The 26,937-nt window shown below is 32.6% G+C and overlaps 1 protein-coding gene and 1 long non-coding RNA gene across 2 annotated transcripts; both read left to right on the top strand.

Annotated features, from left to right (window-relative positions):
• The first annotated feature begins 8,733 nt into the window (after nt 1-8,733).
• On the top strand, nt 8,734-9,618 carry LOC127859072 (uncharacterized). The gene has a single exon (XM_052396482.1). The coding sequence runs from the start codon at nt 8,814-8,816 to the stop codon at nt 9,564-9,566; it is 753 nt and encodes a 250-aa protein (XP_052252442.1). The 5' UTR covers nt 8,734-8,813; the 3' UTR covers nt 9,567-9,618.
• An 8,666-nt stretch (nt 9,619-18,284) lies between these two features.
• Nucleotides 18,285-21,343, top strand: LOC127858840 (uncharacterized). The gene is made up of 3 exons (XR_008039123.1): nt 18,285-18,387; nt 18,836-18,943; nt 19,300-21,343. It is a non-coding gene; the product is annotated as an uncharacterized LOC127858840 (long non-coding RNA).
• Nucleotides 21,344-26,937: the final 5,594 nt, after the last annotated feature.

Raw genomic sequence — 26,937 nt, forward strand, 5'->3', positions numbered from 1 at the left:
ATATTGAGTGAAAGGAAAATTAAACCATAAACCCTTTGAGAAACATGTAAAACGTAAAGGCATTCTGACATCTCAGGAACCATATTTCTTTCAACGGTAGTTTAATTCCAATTATCGTTGGCATATCATGTTCCACCTCAGATACTCCGTGAAGCGATCGGATAAGTAATGGACAATAAAAAATGTACTTTGGGAGTGAACTTGTCTGAAGTAATTTTACCGGAGAATCGATTGAAAAAGTTCAAAAGTTCATCCATTTATTGTCAGTCAAAAGAACGGTCCGATAAAAATGCTCATTTAAAATTATCCACAAGAAAGGTAGATTTTTGTTTAATGTTAACTTCTATTATTCTTACGTCTGAACTATTTTATAGGGGCATACATAGGTGAAAATCAAAATCATACTATTTAAAATATATAATTGCAACATATCTAAGGTACGCATTTACCAGAATAAGTTCATTACCGATTCCAAGACGCAAATGCTTACACATGCAGATAAGAAGTGTTTGCATGCTCTGGTCTGCCCCGTAGCTGCATTGACTGACCCCGCGACATTCCGAGCCGACTGGTATACATTTAAGCGGCCAACTGGAGCGCAGAAAAATCGGATCGGCATGTTACTAGATGCGAGGTAATCAGAAAAAGCTACAAGAACCGACTGATTGCTTATGGGGGCCTTTCACGTTTTGGTAAATTGACAAATTAAAAAAAATGTTTCAGATTCGCACATTATCGTTGCAGTTATGATACTTGTGAGGAAACAGAAATACTGAAGATTTACCATGCTCTAAAATATCCATTTTATGCATTTGTTGACGCTTTAAAAACCTTAAAATAATAAATCATTGCAATACCAATCGATTGAATAATTTGGAAAGTTCTGTTTTGCCGTTATATTTTGTGATACTACGAGAATTGCTTATATAAAGTATAAAATACATCACTCATTTTATGAGCTAGGATGGCCGAGTGGTCAAAGCGATAGTCTTTTACTCCAGAAGTCAGTGGTTCGAGCCCAGTTTAGGGTTACTTATTTTCTAGAATTTTATTCTTTTTTTACTGGAGCTTTTTAGATCCAATATTTACATTTGTCAATATAAAGCATACACACTTCCATACACAGGCCCCTTTAAGACAGATGCCTAGCGTGAATTAAAGAAGTCTAAAGACATTCTACTGTCATTTTGTGGTAAGGCTAATTCGATTTCAAACATCCGTTCATCTTTAAGCTACCACACATCATGTTGGTGCGTATTTAAATGGGAAAATATGAAATGCACGATTGATTATAACGCAAAATGGCATGTATGATCATATAGAAAATAAGATAATAAGAAGGTTAACATACACATAATTAAGTTTGGACGCTCGGTTTTAATAAAACAAAAACGTCATGGCGTATGTCATTATACCTTATAACGTTTTATTCAATACTGTAACGAGTGGATTGGTGCTTTTATCTTTTTAAGCATTTAACATCCCGTAATCGGATTTTCAGGCTTCATTTGTCTTTTTGTTTGTTCAAGAGATTACACACAGGAAAACAATTAATACCTTATTAGTTTGAATAAGGTAAATAAATCATGTCTTTGCTTTTATGTTTATCTAACCAGTAATAGATGTATAAGGCTAAAATGTTATTGCATGTTTGAGGACATTTGTAACCGTACATTTGTAAGACATTGCAACTATACATGTTGGTATATTAACCGTTTTTTTTTATAATTTGTGTTAACTGCTTTGTATTCAACATAACAAAGTTCCGCCTAGATGACACGCTAAGTTTCAATAAACTCGTATTAGAAGATATGCTTATCCATAATACATTCCTTCAATTATGGTGTTGTCGTGGAAATATTTTGGAAAACCTATTCGTCTTCATAAAAGCTTTACATATCCGCGTGAAGATTACTATATGCAGTTGAATATTATCTCAAAAATAAAATGGGCCGTGCTCTGTGAAAAGAAGGTTTAATGCATTTGCGTAAAGTGTCGTCCCAGATAAGCCTGAGCAGTCCGCAAAGGCTACCAAGAGACAACGCTTTCCGCTTGTTATATATTTTTTGTCCCAAGACAGTCTCTTCTTACCAAACATCAAGTTTATGCGGAAATTTTCGTCCTTTATAAGTCTGTGCGGACTGCAGAGGATTATCTGGGACGACACTTTACGCACATGCATTGAACCATTAGGTAGTAAATATACACAGCTGTTTTACTGAAGGGCTGTAATGATCCATATTACATGGTTCTGGTTTACCTGAAACCAACGGTTAATATACATAGCTGTTATACTAATGGGCTATACTGATCCAAAGATACATTGTTCTGCTTCACCTGAAACCAACAGTAAATATACACAGCTGTTTTACTGTATGGCTGTACTGATCCAAAGATACATGGTTCTGCTTAATCTGAAACCAACAGTTTATTTGCGCAGCGGTTTACTTAAGGTCTGTATTGATCTAAAGATACATTGTTCTGTTTCACATTAAACCAGAAGTAAATATACACAGATGATTTACTAAAGGTGTGTAATGATCCAAAGATACACTGTTCGGCTTCACCTGAACCAACAGTAAATATGCACAGCAGTTTTCAATGATCCAAAGATACATGGTTCTGCTTCACCTAAAACCAACAGTAAATATACACAGCGGTTTTACTTAAGGTCTCTAATGAAACAAAGATACGTTGTTCTGCTTCACCTAAAACCAACAGTAAATATACACAGATGTTTTACTAAAGGTGTGTAATGATCCAAAGATACATTGTTCGGCTTCACCTGAACCAATATTATATATGCACAGCAGTTTTTATTAAGGTTTGTAATGATCAAAAGATACATGGTTCTGCTTCACCTACAAGTAACAGTAAATATACACAGCGGTTTTACTTAAGGTATCTAATGATCCAAATATAAATTGTTCTGCTTCACCACAAACTAACAGTAAATATACACAGACGTTTTACTAAAGGTCTGTACTGATCTAAAGATACATTGTTCTGTTTCTCATGAAACCAGGAGTAAATATACACAGATGTTTTAATTAAGGTGTGTAATGATCAAAAGATACATTGTTTGGCTTCACCTGAACCAACAGTAAATATGCACAGCAGTTTTCATTAAGGTCTGTAATGATCCAAATATACATGGTTTTGCTTTACTTAAAACCAACAGTAAAAGTACACAGCGGTTTTACTTCAGATCTCTAATGATCCAAAGATACATTGTTCTGCTTCACCTAAAACCAACAGTAAATATACACAGATGCTTTACTAAAGGTCTGTACTGATCCAAAGATACATTGTTCTGCTTCACCTGAAACCAACAGTAAATAAACACAGATGTTTTTTTTAAGGTTTCCAATGATCCAAAGATACATTGTTCTGCTATACCTGAAACCAACAGTAAATATACACAGCGGTTTACTTAAGATTTGTACTGATCTAAAGATACATTGTTCTGTTTCACATGAAAACAGCAGTAAATATACACAGATGTTTTAATTAAGGTGTGTAGTGATCCAAAGATACATTGTTCGGCTTCACGTGAACCAAAAGTAAAAAATGCAAAGCAGTTTTTATTAAGGTCTTTATTGATCCAAAGATACATGGTTCTGCTTCACCTGAAACCAACAGTAAATATACACAGCGCCTTTACTTCAGATCTCTAATGATCCAAAGATACATTGTTCTGCTACACCTAAAACCAGATGTAATAGTACACAGAACACAATCATGTTATTAACAATTCGGATACAAATATTGACACAAATATTTGTCCGAAAAAAGTATTTTAGTGAGTAAAATTTCAAAATGTTATATCTGTTGAACAGTATCATACATGGTTGAATTTATTCAGAAAGCTCATCGTATTACAGACTGAAGACATCCTAATTTTATAACACGAATAACAAGACATCTGTATAGCAAATACTGCTTTAATTGCAAGATATCTTTTAAGCAGATAGTGTTAAATACAGTAATTCAAGTTTGACGACGTCAAGAAATGCTCTCCCCATTGCTCTCGGATTGCATTTAAAAACTTGAAATAACATACCCGAAAGTCAGCTGTATGGGATTATACTACAAAAAAAGATTAATACATAAGATAAGTAATAACGAGCTTTATGTTTTATTTCTAAATCACTACATTTAAAAAATGAAGAAGGATGAGTGTCTGCGAACATAGTTGATTGGGTAATATATTATAAGTGTTATATTTGATATCGGTACATATTGTTAAATTTGGTACAAATTATGCAGGGAAACCTTAACACATAAGTATTTTCTTATGTGCAACATGTTTTTTCAATTGGTAATGCTGACGATCCAGTCAGCAGTTCTGTTTGATTTTGTGCATCGATAAAACTGATCCGAAAACATAAATTACTAGTTTACTAGCATTTTTAATGGATGGAAAATAGGGGAAAAATTGCGAAAATCATATACTTGTATATAGATCCGCCTTTTTATCAATTTTTCCTTCATAATTATTATAAATATTAAATTATTAATCGATTTGTAATACAAAATTGGTAAACTTGTATATTATGAATAAAGGGGCTTGCATTATTTGTAATGATTATTGCTGAATTAGTTAAATGATTTACATAACCATAACTAGATGTGATACTTACATTTTATTTTTAACGAATATTTAACGCCTTATTGATGTTTGTGTATCACGTGTTAGCTACACACTTTACATCATACTAAAATACGAGAAAGTTACATATATCGTTTACGCGTTAATAAATAAAAAACACACCCAATCAAGACCTAAATACAAGTTATTATTTTTAGCTCATTATTGTGTTTTCCATTCCTATTGGTATTTATGGCCATACACAGAGCGTTCTAAAACAATTACCTTAACAGAAGCATGGGTGATGGCCAAATGTGATATTTTGTGTCTTTAACGCACTTTGTAAGATATTTGCTTAAATAACCTGCATTGCTTGTGCTGTCACCAACGCAAAAAAGTCAGCACTTTTTGTTGGTAAGGTATGTGCGTGCCTTTTATTCCAATAAATAATGTATAACACAAACTGACTTACAGTCCACCTGTGCATGGAAACATATGAAGCGAAATAAGCCAATGACAAAGAACATGTATACCGTTTTTAATTCGTCCATGCTCATTTATTTGTCAGTAGTTTTCATTAACTTAACATTCGTTTTGAAGCAAATTAGTAAAAACTTAAAATGTTTATGGGTAATATTAACTGAGTAGAATATCAAGGATATTTTAATTAAAAAAATGAAGGTGGACATCATGCTTTCCAGTCTAAAAGTGAAGACTTCAAACGATTCTATATCATTAACTCATGATAATGCTTTCAAGTTGCATTTAAATTGTAAACGTTTAGTTTTTAAGTAAAGCATGTATTGTTACATGTACTTTATTTGAACACAAACTAATAACAATAACAGGGAAACAACGTTTTTTAAGATAATATATTTATTTCATGCCAATTATTTCAATTACAGCCCTCGTCTTTACGTTGAAATGTTTTTTTATAACAAGCACAAAAAGACGAACATTCAACATTTCGGTTAAAATGTTTTTTTCCGAGAAATTGTTTATGTAAAGTCAAAGGTATTATTGTATTTTGGGCAACACGTCTTAGTTCGAAAGACGAATATCACACAGTTGAAATAATTTGGTCCATTAAACATGCTTGAAGTGTCATTTATTGCATCTTGCAACACCAGTAAGCCGTTAAGAGATTTTTATGGATAGAAGATTGGTTTCATTCTGCCAATAAGCGGGTCTGGTTTGTCTGATGACTACAGTATTTTGATTAACGAGCTTTATGAGAAGTAGAACATCAGACTCCTGCAGCTTCATTAAAATGCACCAGTCATGCAGTTCATGCAAACATAATAGGAGTAATTACTGCATGCTTGATAAGAATAGGTATTTTCATTAATGTGATTAATTAAAATAAGTACATCAGATTCAATAAGCGTGTTAAATTTGTTGATGGCTCATTGGAAATATGTTTTAATATAACATAGCACACCCTATTGAAATACGTTTGCTTGTTTAAAATGTACATTTCCTACATGTTGAAAAAGACCAATATTCTGAAATGTATGGGGTATTGATAAAGGCTGATTTCCTTAATAGTGTATAATTAGTTCTTTATCAACTCAATTAATGAATGTTGATGGTGACAAATGCTTTGTATAAATACTTCAAGATTTTGTATTAGAGACAGTCGAGTTTGGTTAGCCGTCACGACTGGACGGAGGTGCTCGGCTCATAGATATTTTACAATGCGAACTATACGATCACTAAAATAAAGAATGTTTTTACCATGAACTGGGTTGTCATTCTATCGACTATGTGATAGAAATTAATTTGGTGCCGTTTGCAGGATATTAAAAATTTGGTAAGTTCTATTTGGTTATTTCTTGGATCCATGCTCGAAAAAAAAATTTAATTAATTAAACATGAATAAAATAGAGTAGCAGAGAAAATATAGACCATGGCGGAAGGTACAGACCCTTTAACAGTGTTTGATAATTTAAGGTGAAAATTAATTAATGTTTCCAATGCTTTAACAACTCAGGGCATTTCACATACAGTTCCTAAATTTGATGGAAACCGTCAACAGTATAGGTAATGGATAAAATCTATTGAGAAATTTGCTACGTTGATGAATATAACTGATGATAGAAATTGTTTTATTGCATATCAAATAGCATCGGGTGCAGTGTCTGGTTTCATTGAAAGATATATTCAGGATAATCCTGATAATACTTGGGGTCAGTTCAAACAAGATTTAGCAATAAGGTTCTCAGACGTGACAGATTCGCATTTCGCACTGTCGCTTCTTAGGAAAATAAGGCAAGGTAGACATGAGGATATTCAGTCATACGCAGAGAGAATTATGTCTTTGGGAAAAGAGGCATTTGGCGTGGGAAACGCTGATACTGAGAGACAATTGATAGACAATTTCACAGATGGTTTAAATGATAATTCTCTGAAATTAAAAATATTAAGGGAAAGGCCCGCAACCTTACAAATTGCAATTAACAGAGATATACTTGAACATAATTTGTTGGCACGAGTTAGATTATCTGGTGGTACTAGCAGTGTGAGAGAAGAGAGAGAGGAAACTCCTATGGAAATTAATCATAATCGAGATCTCCGTTGTTACAAATGCAAACGGATCGGACACAAGTCTTCCGAATGCAGAAAGGTTAACGTTGCCTCGGGTGAAAGAGAGTCCAAGATAATTTTGTGTTGGGGTTGTTGAATGGAAGGGCACGTGTTGCGTGATTGCTCTTATTCAAAACAGGGGTTGAGAGATAATAATACAGGCCATAGAAAAAACTAAAACATTCTCAATATGTTGAGGTCGATGTTGAGAAATATAACAATAAGTCAGAAATTAATCAACCATTTCAAGTTAATATTTCTGGAAACCCGAATTCTACTTTATTACATATTGGTAAGCAAACATTTTGAAGTTTGATAGATACAGGTGCTGAGATTTCTTTGATGCATAGACGAGTCTATGATAGTTGATTGAAAAGCCAAAATTACAAAAGAAGGTGGTAAGTGTGCAATCAGCAAACGGTAGTCCGTTGATGATTGATGGGCTCGTCAGTATTAAAATCTGCGTTGGGAAATCAGAAATGATTGAAACTTTTTATGTTGTCAGAAATGTAAATAGAAATTTAATTTTGGGTTTAGATTGGTTAAAGAATACTCACGTTAGACTTTATTTTGATTTGAAATGTATGAGAATAAATGGAAAACATTATGTCAGCTTAGAAGAAGATATTCATATTGCATCAACAATCAGATTGAAAAATACATGCATTTTAAAACCACAAACAGCGAAGATATGTTATGGTAAAATTAGAGAGAATCCAAATATACCAACTGGTTACAGCTATTCTGTTTCGGAAATCATCATAGGTTTTATAACAGATCAACCAGGTCTTCAAATTGTTAACTCAGTTACTTATTTGGCTAAAGATAGATGTCTGCCAATTTGAGTTGTTAATAATTCCAACAAAACATACAACTTTTGTTTGAAGGTTTGAGCTTCCGGTTCCGGTGTAAACAGCAAACAATAAAATGTAGAGTTCAATTTTTAAAATAACATGTGCAATCAGTTGGATTTGAAGTGCGAAAAGTGTGAAATAAGTGTAAATGTAACGGACTAATGTAAAACAAATGTACGTATAAAATTACGTGAAACAAAATAAGTATTTTGATAAACTGACTGATGTTTTTTTACGCTAAAAACACCGGGTGGGGTATTTTTTGTGCCTAAATATTCTGGGCCGGTTTGAGCGGTTCGAGCGGGTTAGACAGTACCGTTCATCCGTCACGCTCTATCTGACTGATTAATCGTCACGCATGAGGAGGCAATATTTGTGAAATTTACCCTGCAATCAAACTTGTATAAGCAGCGACATTTACCGTTAATCATAAACATAAGCCTACTTTGCTCTCATTTAAAGACGTTCAAGTAATTGAAAATGAACGCAGGAAAACGGACGATTTCGTCTACTGCAAGCGAAACGTCTACAAACGCAAGCTTGCTTGAAACGTCAATGTTTGAGAAAAGTGAAACTGCAAGCAAAAATAACAGCCATGCTAAAAATTCAAAAAGCAAATCAAAACCAGGATCGAAAAAGCAGAAAAAATGACCACATTTGTAACTAATACGCAACATGAAACTAGCAATTCAAGTGAAAAAACTATTGAAAAACGCCTTGATGAAATAAGCGACAAATTATCCCGCGTTCTCACAAAAGACGACTCAACCTTCATAAAAGACATGATTAAGGAAACAGTTGAACAATTAAAAGAAAAGCTTCTTGGAAACGTCATTCGTCGCATTGAAATTCTTGAAAGCGACGTTTTTGAACAAAAGCGGGAAATTGAATTACTTAAACAGGAAAACGCAACAAAAACCAAACAAATTGAAGATCTCAAACAACAAAATTCAAACCTAGAAAACAAGAAAGCCGGTGACTCAATAAATCACAAAGAGTTTGCGAATAACACCGAGCAATATAGTCGCCGAAATAACGTTAGAATTGCCGGTGTTCCAGAAGATCAAGACCGTCAATCATCGGTGGCGGTGACAAATAAAGTTATCTCACTCGTAAATGCACACCTGGGTATCTCCATTCACCCCAGTGATATAGACATAGCCCACAGGCTTGGAAAATATAAACCCAATACGAATCGGCCTGTTATCGTAAGATTTGTCAGACGACAAACCAAGATAGACATTCTCCGTAATGCAAAACAATTCAAAGGGTCTGGCATCTTTGTGAACGAAGATCTCACAAAACTAAACGCAGAAGTACTGGCGTCCGTCCGTCTCAAGCAAACTAGCACCGTCCAAAGGGCATGGTCATTCGAGGGAAAACTCTTCGCGCTGTTAAAAGTAAATGAGCATGCCAAGCAAATAAACTACTCAGAATTTAAAGACTGGTTAGACAAGCCGTGGCCGAAAAAGTCATATTCCGAAAGCGTCGAAATTCCCGCTCGAGCAAAATCGAGAGTTACCTCGAATAAATAATTAATAGAATCTAGCTTGTTAAAACTGTGTATAGATAATTTATTACTCTAAATTGCCCTAAGCATTATCTATGCTATGTATATAAAAGATCAATGTATAGTGTTGGCTCCCATGGTGTCATGGTTCAGCCCTTATCTCTTGTAATTACCATCTACTTTAGCTATATCAATATACATTGAGAAACAAAATAAATTACGATTACGCGCTATTGAAAAATAAAACACTCCCTCTTAATTTCAAATTTCTTAAATTTTCCGGCTACGCACATGCATTTGTAATTTTCATTCAACTCAGTTACGTCCCTTGTAAACGAAAGGGTTACTATCTAGAATGTATGTGAATAAGCACATAAGCCTAACGATACAGGTGTAGTGTAAGTAGTCTGAAGTTCAGATTCATGGTTCCCATAATACTTATAAAACTTATAAAACAATTTGTAATAACCTTTGTATGCTATTTCTGTGTACATGCACATGCTATGCAACTAATTAATATTGTTTGATGTTTAGCAGTAAGCATTTGCACATGTACTGATAGCTATTACAATGCGTGTAAAAATATTGTTATCGCTCTAGCATAATTTTGCTTTGTCCTCAATTACTGTTATTGTAATTTTGTGAGTTAAATATCCAAATGCACTTTTTGTGTGTAAATAAATCCAAGTTGTATTTAATCCTTTATGCATGATAGCAGTAAAAATTATTTTTTGACATGCTTTTATGCATGCATCATGAGTCCACGTCAAAACCACACAATACATAGGAGAAAGCTCAATCATAGTACTATAATTTATGCACGTTGATATCTTCAGTGTAAAGATGTTAAATTTATGCACTTAGATAACTACAATGCAAAGATTGTTCATTATATTTGTTCATGTGAAACTATTCATTTTTTGAAGGTATAAGAAGTGGAAAACCTAATATCATCTACCTATTTTCATTCAATACTTTTAGTAAGCTTTTTCCTCTTACTTCTTTCAAACTCTTGATTCATTTTCGCTTTCCTATGAAGCCTTTTATACAGTGTTGAGTGAAATGTGGATGTCAAATACAATTACACTGTCCTATTCAGTATCATTGTCCTTCCGATTTCTACCTTGTTTTTCCTATATAGATTAGTGTCATTTGGTAAGAACAAAATATCACGCTTGTCAACCCCTTTTTTTCTGTAGGAGTAATAATGATACCGATACCTGAAAATCAAAACAAATGTAAGTGTTAATTCAAGAGTACTCCTGCAAAAATAACAGGGTTGTAAAATGTGTACTTTCTCTAGTAAATTTTTATAACTACACAGATCCTACAAAGTAGGACTAATATCTGCTCATACTATCTAATCAAAACAAAGCATGTATCTACATCTTATGCTCCTGCTTAATAAAGTTTAAAAATTACACACATGTTACTCTTTAATAAATAGCAGGTACGTGTGCTCTTATTACACTTACGCAACTAAAAATCCACGTTGTAATGTATGCATTATGGTTGTAGATCATATAAAAATAAAACTATTTATATTAATTTTTGATCATAGCGACTGACTTAGAAAGCAAACTTATGTCTTTGTTATATATACCTGACATTTCTATGCCACATAACAATACTGCTGAACAAGTCTCTTATAAAATGGCATGTGAACCATTACTGATACCAATCTAAAATATAATGTGGCTTTTATGTGTAAGGATTGAAATCAATGAAACTATGAATTATATATGGTATTTCAAATGAAATGCGTATCAAACTTGTGTTTGTTTTCGTTCGTGTTTATCTGATAATATATTTAAATTAAGATATGTAGTACCAATATAATATGTATTGCATGAATTTCTGTGTGCATATAATCCAAAATGTATATTCTTCATATACGATAGTGTTAGCATTCTACTATGATACACCGTCTTACGGATGTAACAAGCGCATTATAGATGTTTTAGTAAATGCTACTATTACATGTAGAATTCTGTAAATAGTTTATGTCAATTATACGTAAGTGTTATGCACTTATGATCACATGAAAATAACAATTATCTTCCATAAGAATTCTAATAGTAGTACATTTAGCGTTTTTGTTTTATATAATTTAAAATAAACAATCATCTTCCATAAGAATTCTAACAGTAGTACATTTAGTGTTTTTGTTTTATATAAATTAAACACCGTTATTCTTTTCTTAATAACATTGTATAAGCTTATCAGCTTATAAGATTTTTTATATGAATAAATAAAAATAAATAAAATGATAATAACATTGTAGAAGCTTATATCTGCATTTAAAAAAAGGGCTAATGAGACGACAAAAATCTAATACATGTTGTTAGTTAAAAACTTAATCAACGTAATAAATTTTAATAACTTTATATTGATTGATATCTGTTCTAACAAATAGTACAAAAAATACTTAATTAAACATAACTTTTCGAAAAATAATTCTGAAATTAACTATTTACTGATTGCATATGTCTATTTATCTTTGTAATGTTTAGCCAAGCTACCGTTACACATTTTGTCTTTTTTACTTTTATTTTCTTCTTAATTCATTGTGTTATTTTGTTTCCTTCCACTATATATAGATTATGCTTATGCTTTTTTGTATGTCTCTATTGGAGACCAGTCGTTTTTTTCCTCATTCTTGTGATTATTTCTTTTTACTTCTTCATTGCTATGGAATATTCATATTTTTGTATCCCTAATTTTTGTTTTCTATTTTTGTTTATTTGTAAGGACATCTTGTGTCTTATAATAGAAACCCACTGGACATGTTTTAAAAAAGAAACTAACTGGACAAGCACACACAAATTTGCATCACCCTACACCTCATTAAATGATTAAATTATGACTTTGAATGTAAAAGGCTTAACAATAAAGACAAACGCATAAAAATCTTCAAGTGGTTAGACGAGAAAAAATATAGTATATGCCTATTACAAGAAAGTCACTAGACACTTTAGCACAAACCTTGAAAGCTGAATGGGACGGAGACATATATCTCAGTGTACAACATAATAATAAACAAGGCATTGCCTTTCTGATAAAAAATAATATAGGGGTCACAGTCGATAACTTTAAGGAAATACTAATTGGCAGACAAGCAAGTATAGATATCAAAATACACGAAACACAAATAACATTAATCAACGTCTACGGCCCTAACATAGACGATTCCACATTTTACGAAACATTACAATCCTTTATAATTAATAACCAAGATAAAAATATTATAATCGGTGGTGATTTCAATACTGTCCTGAACCCATATTGGATAAAAAGAATGGAAACCTTTATACTCACACTAAAAATAGAAACATTTTAAATAACATAATTGAAAATTACAATATGATAGATATCTGGCGTACAGTATACCCAAACGAAAGCAAATTCACCTGGCACTCAAACACAAAACCAACAATATTGTGTAGATTAGACTATTTTTTAATATCTGAATCTCTTTGCAACATTATTGACACATGTAACATAAAACCAGGATTTATGACTGACCACTCTAGTTGTACTTAAACTGCACAATATACAACCTGAAAGAGGCCCAGGATACTTTAAAATTAACAATTGCATCTTATTAGATACACAATATCAAACAAAAATAAAATAGGAAATATTAAATACAGTTCAAAATAATAAAGATGCAAATCCAAACACCTTATGGGAAGTAATTAAAGGAAATATACGTAACACGACCATTAGATACACATCATTTAAACAAAAAGAAACACACACACTTGAAACTGAAACCATCAAAACCATTGAAACACTTGAAAAACAATTGCATCAAACAAACACGAATGATACCACCGACATTGAAAATGAAATAACATTAAAAAAAACAAATATTAGATGGAATCTATCATACACATCTCAATGGAATAATACTAAGAGCGCGTGCACAACATGTTGAACACAATGACAAAAATACAAAATATTTCGCAAACATTGAAAAACGTAGAAGTTAACAAAAAACTGTACACAAATGAGAAGTCAATGGCAAAGATATATCAAACAGAACTCAAATACTAGAAGAACAACGTTTATTTTTCGAAACCCTCTATGAACGAAAAAATGTTATAAATAACACCCTTTTTAAAAATAGACATCACGCTTTAAACCAGGAGGAAAAACAACTGTGCGACGGATTGCTTAATGAATATGAATGTGGATTAGCCCTAAAAGAAATGCAAAATAACAAAAGCCCAGGATCTGATGGCATCACAATCGAATTTTATAAAATATTCTGGAATGATATAAAAACACATCTAATTAATTTACTTAACTATTCATTTAACAACGAAATCTTAACTACGCTACAAAAACAAGGTATCATATCACTTATTCCAAAACCTGGAAAAAACTTAGAATCCTTATCAAACTGGCGCCCGATTAGTTTACTGAACAATGATTATAACATTGCAACAAAAAGTATAGCGAACAGAATAAAAAAATATTACCATCAATCATTTCAAAATCTCAATCTGGTTTCATAAAAGGACGTTTTATTGGTGAAAACGTTCGTTTTATCCAAGAATGCATAAACTATTTCAACAATTCAAATAATCCTGGTCTAATATTGTTTGCAGACTTTGAAAAGGCATTCGATTTGCTTGATCATTCATTTATGCTCTCTTGCTTAGAAAATATGAACTTTGGTGAAAGTCTCATTCAATGGGTCAAACTATTATATACCGATATTAATAGTATAATCATTAACAATGGCTTCTTTTCAAACAGTTTTAACAGCGAACGAGGGGTTCGACAAGGATGTCCACTCTCATCATCGCTATTTATTATTTGCATCGAGTAAAACGAAAACAATCAAATAAACACATAAAAGGCATATCACTAGAACCTGACGAAGAAATCAAACAATCCCTATTTGCTGACGATGCAACTTATTTTTTAAACGACAATTACGATTCTTTCCATAACCTGATAGAGTCGCTAACCCTTTACGGAATGACATCGGGTCTTAAACTAAACAAAAGTAAATGTACTGTGCTACGAGTAGGTAAATTAAAACAAAGTAATGTTCAATATAAAAAAGAAATTCAATTTAATTGGACATCCGATGAAGCCACAACGTTAGGAATTACTTTCACAAATAATGAAAAGGATACAGTTCTTAAAAACATACATCCTAAATTACAGAATTTTAAAAACTGCTTAAAATCATAGCATCATCGTAAACTTACACTAATCGGAAAAAACACAGTATTAAAAACGTTTGCACTTCCTAAATTAATATATGTATTAACAGTTCTGCCAAATCCACCAAATGATGTTATTAACGATATAAAATCAGTAATATTTAATTTCATATGGGACGGTAAGCATGATAAAATAAAAAGAACTCAGTTAATTCAATCTGTAGAAAATGGAGGTATCCAATTAACGAACATTGACTCTTTCTTGAATGCAATCAAATGCAGCTGGGTTAAAAGATACCTAGATAATACCAATACGAGTAGATGGAAATTCTTCTACCAGAAAATCCTAAAAAAATATGATGACTTCTTACTCTTTGAATGTAACATCAGCAATACTATCTTACATGAAATTGCAAACGAAAACATATTTCTGTCTGATGTTCTATCAGCGTGGAGTGATGTCACTCATAACTTAGAAACCCAAACCAGCAGTAAAACAATTGTATGGAACAATTAAGACATAACTTCAAACAATAAGACGTTTTTCTATAAAGATTGGTTTGAACGAAGCATTAAATATGTCGACCAATTATATGACTACAGAATTAAGGATTTCTACTCTTTTGATAATATATGCTACATATACGGAATACCTTCAAATAATTTTCTGAAGTACTACACACTAATCAAAAGCATACCCATACATATTAAATCTGACATCAATACAAATAATACACCATGTACTCAAACAACATTTGTAGAAAACATACTTGGAAGAAAAAACAAAACAAATAAAATATTTTACACACTACAAATTAAAAACCCTACAGAAAACTCCAAAATCCAAAATAAATGGCAAGTCCTTTTTTGAGAAAATGAACTTAATTGGAAACACATATTTACCATGCCATATAAAGCAACTATTGAAAGCACACTAAGAAATTTTCAATATAAATACATCCATAGAATTATAGCTACAAATAAATATCTCTTTAAATGCAAATTATCTAACTCAAATCTATGTGACTTCTGCAGTGAAAACATTGAAACTATAGAACATCTTTTTGGGGAGTGCAAACACATCCAGCCTATTTGGAATCAATTTATATCTTTTCTTGAACAACAGCAACTAAACGTCAAACTATCTTTCTTAAATGTAAGTTTCGGAATTAACTCATTGAAATCAATAGACTGTAATAATATTGTGAATTTTATGGTTATATTGATGAAATATGTTATCTTAAACATAAAGTATAAAAAACAAGTACCAAATTTTAATTGTTTTGTCCATAGTCTTAAACTAAAAATCCAGATTGAGAAAGAAATAGCCCTCAGTAATGATACATTACATATCTTTGAACAAAAATGGAATCGGATAAAATTCTCATAATGTTTTGTCCACTTATATACATTTCACTCTAATGTTAGTTTATCTTTCTAAAATAGTTTTGTTTATTTTTTTTATTTTTATTTTTCAATCTGACAAGATCATTGTGAATATACAACAAAACACACAAGTCCAGTATGCTTTCTTCCGACTTTATACAACTCATCATTTTTCATAACTATTTCTCTATTGTTCTTTTCTTTTCTCTCAAAAAAAAAATTATATATATATATTTATATATATATATATATATTAGCATATCTTGTATAACATGTCTGAACTTTATTGCTTTGTACAATCACTAACTTGTATGATCATATACATGTTTACATGTATGTATGATATTGAATAAAAAAAACAAAAAAAACATACAAACTTAAAAGACATTGTCTGGTTGCAAGGTTGAACAGAATTGATGAGGAAAACATAAATAATGTGAATTCAGTTTTCGGTGGAAACCATGCATATGAGGAAATACAGTTAAGTGATATCAGGGTGTCGTGAGAGTAAATCAGCACAGGTATTAACTGTACCTGGGATATATTCTATTTACTTAAAGCAAATCTCTGAATTTTCTTATTTTGCATTGGAGATTCAAGGAGATATTTAAAGGGTTTTTGATCAGTTTTAATTGTAAGATAATGAGGATAATATCCCTTTAATGGAAATGCATAAACGATTAAGATTAGGAGAAATGAATCAAACATATAGTACTAATGACAATTCTGATGTTTCAATTTCCTCAAAAGAAGTAAACAGTAGTACTGATGGCTATATGTCAGTTGATGAAATTTCTGTTCCAAAAGTATCTCCGATCAAAAGGGTTAAAAGGAGAAGTACAGAAACGTCACGAAAATCAAATAATGTCAAGAAATTATTAAAATTAATTTCTGATAAATTGTAAATAGACCTCATTGTTTATTGTATGTATTTATATGCTGTTGTTTTGAACGTAGTCTTATGCTGATCATTATTTTGTTCCAGTAAAACGGGGATTTTACAGAGAACAGAAAAACTTGCAGAGAAAGAGTATAAATCAATATGGCGAATTGTGTGGAAGCGTTGTGTTTAGTTTTTTTCCTCATGTTCATTAGTAGTTCTAATGGATTTTTGATAAGAGAAAATATTGTGTATGATAAGACTAATGAAGTTTATGTAAATAATGGGCGCTGGCTAGTTGTTTTTGTGCATGGCTTAAAGCTTTATCTATCATTTATTGATAAAGTGAAACAGGATATTACTTTCATAAACGGTATAATGCAAAGTGAACTTTCATTTTATCAACGGTCTAATTTAACAGGATATTGGGAAACAATGAAAAGCTTACAAATAGAATGCAACATGGTCAATGACACATTCAAGAGCAAACATGATAACTTAATCGATTATCGTTCGGTTAAAATATTGAGAGAATCTAGACATATAGTGCTGCAAACAGGCACACATAAGTCGCTTATTTAGGGGAGTAACTGGCCACTGATCATAAACAAATAGTTTTATATACAGAAATGTTCGTCTGGGTGTGTAGATTATGGTATGAGATTTCATTTGTTCGAAAATTGCTGGAGGGCTTCAAGATCCAAGATTGCGTCCAAGATGGCCGCCAAAAGTGTCCTACTCTTGTATACATTATAACTTTTATTTTATGTGGGGAAAATTGCTATCCTCCTTCTAAATCAACATTAAATGAAAGGGGTGTGTATCTTAAATGCTTATTTACCTATTACCATGTAATGGAATGCATTTTTGTGCATATTTTACTGAAAATCAGCAAACAATTCTCCAATTTTGGGTGCAAAGTCTAATATCTTTATGTATAACTATTAAGTATTTGATTATAATGTACTTAAAATCAGGTAATATTAATAAGTGTATTAATATCCTTTAAAACAAATGAAAAAGAAAACTTTATGGTCAAGAATACGATCAAGATATCATTAAATAATATTTTAATTGATGAAGTGATTTGTAACTGTACTTTCATTTGATACATTGTGTTAATTCATAGCTTAAAACTTAAAATATGATTTATACCAGTAATGATGTTATACATTTAAATGAAATTATATACCATTTTTATGAACTGAGTCAATTTTAAACTCTGAAAGCTATGACAACTATAATAATATAAAGAATTATTTGATTTTAGATACTAAACATTTGTTGAGTTACTCCCCTTTGATATACAGTTGCCATATACATAAAAGTTAGCAGATACCAATGTCAAACTTATTTTGTCATTTTCACAGTTTTCATTTCCATGTACATCTAATATGGTAAGTATTTAACATGTTTATTCATTGTTCGTTTCATAACTAAATGCTATGTTTATAGATTTTAATTGATAAAACATTTTCTCAAACATCATCACAAGGAAATTTGTCTGCAATGTCATTGATGTTATTCACCACATATATTTACAAAAACCGTTTGAATACATGCAAAAGTAGTGTGCGTGAAAATTTGAAACCCTACCATGAAACCTACACTGTCATTTGTGTAGTTAATAAGAGGTGCTAATATTTGTTTTTCCAAAACTTGAGTAGTACTCGGATGATTACTAGTAAGCGGACATTGTTTTCACTCATTGTATTATCTTGTTAATTAACTTATTTGAATTTTTATATTTTTTTTCTGTTGATGAATTATTGTGTATGCCAATTTGCCAAATATATATGTTACTTTCTGCCTATTCTAAAGTATTGTTTGGAATATATTAATAAGTTCGACAAAAGAACTTCATCAGCCAAGGGAATGCCACAGTCTTCGGGAAGAAAACATGGCTACATCTGGAGAGAGCTTAAAGATTTACTATGACTGCAAAGTAAGAAAGTATGTATTGTTAATTGTAATTCTGTTGATCCATTATTACAGTCATTTATTAAAGAGGTTTGTGTATACTTAATAGTTAGATATAAATGTATTTACAATGGGAACACAGGCAAGTTATAATTATTATTAAATCAAGGATGATTTTTGTTTGATTCAAAAAAATGAAGCAGAGGAGTGTACTGAAGACCTATATGACAACCATGTGGTGATCCTGGTCTGGTATGACAATGATAATGATATTCATAAATATCATAGTTTGATTTCTTTCAAACATGATCATTGAGAGTAGAACATTAATGTCATTTCAAATTCTCTATTTTTCTACAAAGGATTTCATATGTATTTCTGTTTTTCAGGCCCAGATGGTCCTATGATGACTCAACAATAGATGACAAGGAAAACACAAGACCATCTTTTCAAGACGAGGTCCACTTTTGAGAACTTTGACTGGAAATCATAGTGCTTCATTTGTGGCGAAAAGTGCAGCCGTCATAGAGACAATACATCAAGAGGTTTTAGCAGAAGTTGGTCCCTAGGGCCAAAAAAAATGTGTGTTTCGGGAAACGGCTGAACATTTTTTTAGGTAAGTTAGGTATTTTTTTCTGGTCTTTGCGATGGCTCACATGCTTTTGCAATGGGAATATCCGGGAAAAAAACATCGTACCGAAGTATGCGCGTCCTAGAAATTGGATCATATTCCGTTTCTTGTTGAATTCTCAAATGCGCATAATTCCCTATTTAATTTTTACTCGACGTTATCACATTCTTCAAACAAACTGTAAATGTACAGTGTGCTTTAATCTTTTCTCTTGAGAAAAGCGCGCGCAAATTATTCCCTACATGAACAACGTCACGTCAAACGCATGGAAGCGTGCGTGCATTAAATTTCCGTTTAATGTTCCGTGGTAAATTTTGGGTGTTGTCAAAACGAATCCCGGAATAAACCCCCTTCGGAAGAAACACCCTTCCCTAAAAACAGCATAGCGGAATAAACCCCCTTTCACATTTTGCATAAACGGAAGAAACACCCTTCCATAGCGGAAAAAAACCCCTTCCAGTTTTCAGACAGGCGGAATACACCCCCTTCATAACTGTTATTCAAACTGTTTGAAAAACATTGACAGGTAATTCGATTCATGTACGTAAAAGGCATCACGTATAACGGTCATGAAGTTTAAACTTATTTAGTTTTAAACCAATTCCAAATCATGGAACAATTGTTAAGAGTTTAATGGGCAGATATATTGACTTTAATTTAACATAAATGAAATAATGCATATTGCCACTTTTAACCTGAACGTGTTTTCAAATAAACCTTGTAAAATTCTACTTGCAAATTATCTGATAACCTGTGTACTTATTATATTATGCTTGCAAAAACTGTGCATATTTGTTTTAAATGAGACACTGCATACATATATATCAGCACATGTAATTTAATCATGAATAAGGCACAATTCTAATATTGGGAGATATAAACATGCTTGATATTGATGTCAATAGATGCTACAAAGTGGTTCATTTCTGCAAGATTCTACACATCCATGTTCTCAACAAGATATTGTTCCCAAACAGTCGATACTTACAGATAATTCTTACTCACTTTAAGATCAAAACCGTCGGTGGATACCGTAATCCTGACAAGTAAACAAAGATGAGAAGCTATTTATCATTCGTGATATGGAGAGTCCTCAGTTAATCTGCACTAATCGGAGCAAATTATCAGCTACATTTGTTCGAGTGGACAGAAACCGACGCGTTTATCTTGTAATCTAAAAGTGCTCAGTTTAAAAATTATTATAGGGCGGTTAACTGCATTGCTTGTAAAACTTGGTTGACAAATTAAATTGTTGCAAAATTTTGCCCAGATCTTCGACTTCAATCTGAAAAAGCCATATATACATGAACATAGTTATCTGCAATTCTGTCGTGTGTGTTTCTTTCCCCATAATAATACTGTATACTCGAATAGTAAAGCTTAATGCGAGTGAACTCGTTTATATTCGAGTGTGAAGATAGTTTACTTATAGCCCTCTACTACTTGATAACCCAAGCTAAAATAAGTCGTAGCTTGCTGATTCAAGCCGAAATAGGTCACAGTTTGCAACTTCGATGATACGCGTGTCACAGTACAGAATGCATGCTTAAATATGCGTAGTACGTTTGAAAAAAGAGTCTTGCTAAACTATAATTAGTACTTATAAAACGAAGTGTCTTTTAATTCATTGAAACGAATTTTGTTTGAAGAAAAAAAATGTGTTTGTTCAAAAGCGCTTGGTGCGATATATATGTTTACTTGTTTTTGCGTGTGTACTTAATCGATTAATTCTTAAGACTTCTAGCGCAATCGCTTGTATAATTCTATCGATGCAATTAATTATAGCAAATTGTTCGTTATTCTACCGATTACAATGCGTTTTTTTTCAGTAACGTGTTCATCTAAATCTTTTTTTTTCCAAGTGTGTTTGGAATTGGATAAAAGGTAGATCCAAAGTGTGCTTCTGCTCGTTGGCGCTGTTCGGCAAATGTTGCTGTCATTTCACCCGACTTATATTTTAAGTTGTGTCCAAATACATCCTTGCTTGAAAACAACAAAATGTGATAAAAGTCATAAAACTTATCCTCGGCGGTAAAACAATTTGGCGGCCTGTGAGAAGTTTGTTTGAAAAGCTCTCCAAAAACAAGGATAGTATCACTAAGTGTGGGAAATCGTAACTCTGCACAAATGTAAAGACAATTATCCCCATCAAGTGATTTCTACTGAAAGCATGTTCTGATGTTTTTGCCAAGCTGTTTGTTTTTACTGCTGATGTGTGCACAATGATTTTATCTTATCTGAGTACACATTGCTCACGAAGACCTTTTGTGACAATATTGTGTGCGTCGTCTGTTCGTTATCATGTACCATATTAACACTTCAGAGCACACATGGATTGCTCAATTTTCACTAAACTTTTTCAGCACATTTGTCGCAATGATATTTCGGACAACGTCACTTGGTCAGATTTAAAAAAAAGGGCTTGTGAAAACTCTAGAAAAAACATGTGTTACACAATCTTCATGAAGCGTACCCAGAAGATGTGTTTTTATGATATATCAGCAGAGTGTTTGGAAACGATTTTTGTTCATTAAAAACATGGCTGTCTGCGGGAGGGGGGTAGCAGCTGTTATAACATGGGTATAGTCAAACCTTGTGACACTCTAGAAGTCCGATGTTTTGCACAATCATTATGAGACTTGCATAGAACCTTTTTTCAAATGATATATCAGCATAGTTTGAAAATGGCCCTTGTCCTTTTAAAAACATGGCCGCCGTTGGGTAGGGCAGTTTTCTTATGTGGCTATAGTGAAATAAGGAGGTGAGGCAGTTGTTCGAGGCTATATATTGTGGACGCGCTAGAAGACAATCATCATTAATTTCAATCAGAACATTTTTTAGTGATATCTCGGCTGAGTATGTAAATAATATCGGTCTGGTTTTTCTTCTTTTGCGTCTGGGAAACCATGTAAACACTTAAAAACACATATCATTTTGTCGAATGATCATTAAACTTGCTCAGAACATTAGTTCTAATGATTTCGAGGTCGAGTCTGAAATAAGTTCCGGTCCATTAAAAACACGCTAAGCGATTCTACTGACCTATTGTGTAGACAGCGATGTTTCAACAAAAGGGATTAAAATGTGCGAAAGCGACTCTTTGCGGATAATGGAGCGTGTCTGTCAAAATCGTCAATACTATGCGTATCCTTGGAAATTTATGAAATTCTACTCTCGATAATAGTGTGCAATCGATAATTGCCGGGCGTAAAATCGGATGATTGATAACGATAGCGGAAGTGGCAAATGCGCGGCTATTTTCGGGCACTATTTTTTTCAGAGATCTTTTTTTTTACAAGACGAAAAAAAGTAGGGTCGGAACCAAAATCGAAGGTAGCTTCGGGTTACCCGAAACACACATTTTTTTGTTTGGCCTAGTTGAAACTTCTATATCTTCAGACTCTAACTTTATATATCGCAAAGTGTAAGATATTGCTACTGCAATACATGATGTAGCCATTATTGACAGATTGGCAAGTGTTTCAAATGCTGATCTTGTAGCCATTGAGGCTCGATATCATAGAAAAAATGTTGTTTGACTAAATACTACCAGTGTAATACTTATGCATTTTCCGGGCTGACACCCAATAAGGCCACTTCTGAAAACCAAACAATTTCATACACAATAATTGATGAGATAATTAAAAATAAATTTGAGTATTATATTGTTGTTGATAAAAAGGTGTTCTTCTTTCCTACATTAAAAAACGTTTTGTTGAAATTGCTGAATCAGAAGAATGTTCAAATGATGCAAACTCTTATACAGTTCCAATTTGAAAAGTTTGTTTTAAAAATTATGGCCAGAGGTATCCTTTATTCATTAGCATGAAAAGCCTGACCTAGTTTGTTCGTCTAGTTTGACTATTAATGATGCTGTCAGAAAGTCAAAGAAGATGGAACAGGTCATTCAAGATGACAATGAGTGTTCATACGATGAACTACCAGAGTCAGAGGACGACACAGATGAAGCTGTAGTTCATAAGGCGATGGGTATTTTGAGAAGACGAATTATAAGGAATAATACTTAATTTGATGACTTCCTTTACGCTCCAGAAGAAATCAAATTGTCAGATCAGAAGCAGTTTGTGGAGCCTGTACTTGACAAGGCAGTGTGTTAGTTACATGACAAAAATGCTACAACGAAGCTTCTGAGAGGACCATTACAAGATGTCTAGCTGTTGCTTGTGACCTAACTACACTTGTCACGTAAAACCCATCCCCTAAACACCTGGGCATAGGGATACACCTCAACAACGAGTTTGGCAGCCGCCATCTGATTGAAGATATGTACTCTCTTGGTTATTCCATCTCATATCCAGATATTCGGTTATTCTTAACATCAGCAGCCCAACAGAACATTGCATCACTCAAAATAACAGACTCTAGTGGTATTGTACCAGACTATATACTCATAGAGACCAAAGGGGGAAGCTTGTAGTGGCAGTTGCTGATAACTGGAATCTTAATGAGCGAACAGTTGATGGTAAAAGGATGCTGGTCAGCAGTGCGCCATTCGAGTCAACGAGGATTCCACGACTTCCGAAAGCAACAAGTAGGATGTTTGACAGTCAGTCACTACTTGGTTTACAGGAGTTGTTTTTCAGTGTTTGTAACTTGAAAACATAATTTGTTATTTGCATCATTTGTATTAGTAAATACAATGTAAAACCTCATAATTTACAACATTTGTAAATAACGTTTATGAGTCTGTATCAAGCACTAATACCTGGTTAGATTTGATTGTTGAATAAATATGATACATGTAACACTGCATAGCTGTTCTATACATTTGCCTTGATAAGTCTTAAAGTATTTATTAAAGATTAAAAGCAAACTTATTAAACTTGATGGTTATAATGCCAAATGACTTTCCACGAACCAGGAAAATGGCCACATAGCGTATGTAGTCTTGATTACCATGGTTACCAACACAATTTTAGGCATTTACTTTTGTTTAAAATGAAGCTTGTAAATATGACTATATAATAAAGAGGTTAGTTATCACAGCAAATGTAAAGCATTTGAATTAAAAAAGAAAATGATATGTCAATACTCAAATTTTCGTTTATTTTTCCATTTTGACCATGATATGACCTTGACCTTGACCTTTGGTGACCTTGGTGATCTGTTTGGTAGAAGCCCTATATCAATGGATTACTTCTATCAGATATTAAAGTCAGTACATGTAGGTGTTCAATAGACGTATTCAATTCATCTTTATTAGTAATTGAATCATAAAACGGCGGCCATCTTGGACGCCATTTTGGATTTCTAAGCCCTCCAGCACTTTCCAGAAAAACGACATCTTGTTCTGAAATTTACAGACCCTGACGAACATTTTTGTATATTAAACCCTCTGTTTATGAGTTGTGGCCAGTTAGATGTTATACAGCTTAAAAAATTTGCAGCAATAATAGGCGTTCCTTAATTCCTATCATAGGGCAAGCTATGAGTTTTCTTTTTGGAACCGTATCTGAAGGTGACATAGAAAATATCAATCGTAATGTTAAAATAATAGCTAGTAATCAGCAGAAAATGATGCATAATTTAGAAATTGGATGTCCATTTCAAATCTAACTAGAACTGAAGTTGCACAAAATAGGAGAAGTATAATGGAGCTAGATAAGAAAATAGGTGAATTGTCACAGCAATTCGAACAACGATTTTATCGATTAGAACAGTTTTTACTTTCATTTTTACAATTTCAGTTAATTGTTGATGAAATTAAGAAGATGTGTACTGGTGCTTCAATTTGTTTTGAAAACTTAAAAATCGAACTTAATTGTTTGTCAAAGCATCATCTGTCCATGAATACTATTTCTTCACAAAACTTACGTGCTATGTTAATGGATGTGAAGTCAAATTTAAGTAATAATTTTCAGTTACCCTGGAGATCCCAGTGGAATATATGGTACTTATATCGATCTTTGGATTGTATTACTTATTTTCAAAATAATAGAATAGAGATAGTGTTAGATATACCTCTTTTAAATACAAAGGAAAGTTTTGACATTTTCAGAGTATATTCTTTTCCTCTTCCTTTAATTCCCATATTGGAAAGCAAAACTAAAGGTTCACAGTTTACTGCTAATTTTCGATTAGTGTCAGAAGCAATTATGATAAGCCAAGATAGGACACAATATTCGTTGTTATCAGAACATGAATATAAATTGTGTGCTAATCAGGAAATTAAACAGTGTTTAATAACAAGCGCCCGGTACAAAACAATTTGGAATAAACATTGCGTCGTGGCTATGTTTGTTAATTAGCAAGATAGAATGAAAGAAAGTTGTACGAAAGTTGTTTCTCAAAATCAAGGGTTACCGGTAGTTCAGTACATTTCAGTATGGGTCATAGTGACAGATGAGAGATTAAAATTAGTTATTGTGTGTAGAGAAAGAGAGTCTCAGAATGAAATTGAGATAGTACCACCAGTCGGAATTGTGCGCTTGAATAATTCTTGTAGAGCAAGCTCAAAATACTTTGATTTACCTGATTTTTATGAAAAGACCACTTCATACAAAAATAGAGAAATATATTCTGGTTTACTTAAGTTAACTAATGTGTCCAAATTCCACATTTGGGATGAGTTTCATAATGAATTCCAAACATAACGTCCAGGGGATTACCATGTAATTTAACGTCCTGAAAAGAAATACCAATGAGCTATTTCATACACCAGATCCATAAATTAAGGTCAAATTCGAACATATCTGGTACACAACATTCAAGCCGATTTACAGAGATTGTTTTAATGTCTGGTCGGATTATCGGATTTATGGTGATACTTTCTCTGTTGTTAAAGAAATTGTGCGCATACATTATGTCAGACAGAACTACAAATGAGCATGGAGGTAGGGAAATAACAATAGAGCTTCCTAACATATTGACTTGTAATGAATCAATTCCGTTGACAAGAAATGAAATACGGCCAAGAACAACTTCAAATGTTCGAAACCATAATGATGTGATGTCGCCCCAAGAGGCGGATGACAATGTTGTCATTGAAGAAGGTCGTTCTCCTTCAACGCCCAAAGTATCATGGTTTAGGAAATGAAGAACAATTGTATATGTTTGTATACAAGTATTTAGATATTGTAAATTGACTATTGATATTTGAAGTCCTGTTTATCATCCTAAAGATGTTAGATAGGTGAAGATTATTGTTGTTTGTTTTATTGCATTGTACAAAAGTCCATCTGTCTATTCTCAAAGTAGCAGTTGGTGAAGATGTACAAATAGATTTAAAAAATTAAGTCCAGCTATCTATTCTCAAAATAATAGTTGGTGAAGATGTTTTATCAATAAAGAAGTTCATTTACTTCCAGATGTTACATTAATGTGTATACATGTAAAACAATATACATGTAACATTGCACCAGGCTTCCAAACGTTA

The sequence above is a fragment of the Dreissena polymorpha genome, chromosome 14 (genome assembly GCF_020536995.1).
Source record: "Dreissena polymorpha isolate Duluth1 chromosome 14, UMN_Dpol_1.0, whole genome shotgun sequence".
In the NCBI taxonomy this organism is placed as follows: Eukaryota; Metazoa; Mollusca; class Bivalvia; order Myida; family Dreissenidae; genus Dreissena; species Dreissena polymorpha.

Coding starts and splice junctions, on each gene's coding strand:
- LOC127859072 (XM_052396482.1), top strand. CDS start 8,814: ATGATTAAGGAAACAGTTGAACAATTAAAAGAAAAGCTTCTTGGAAAC.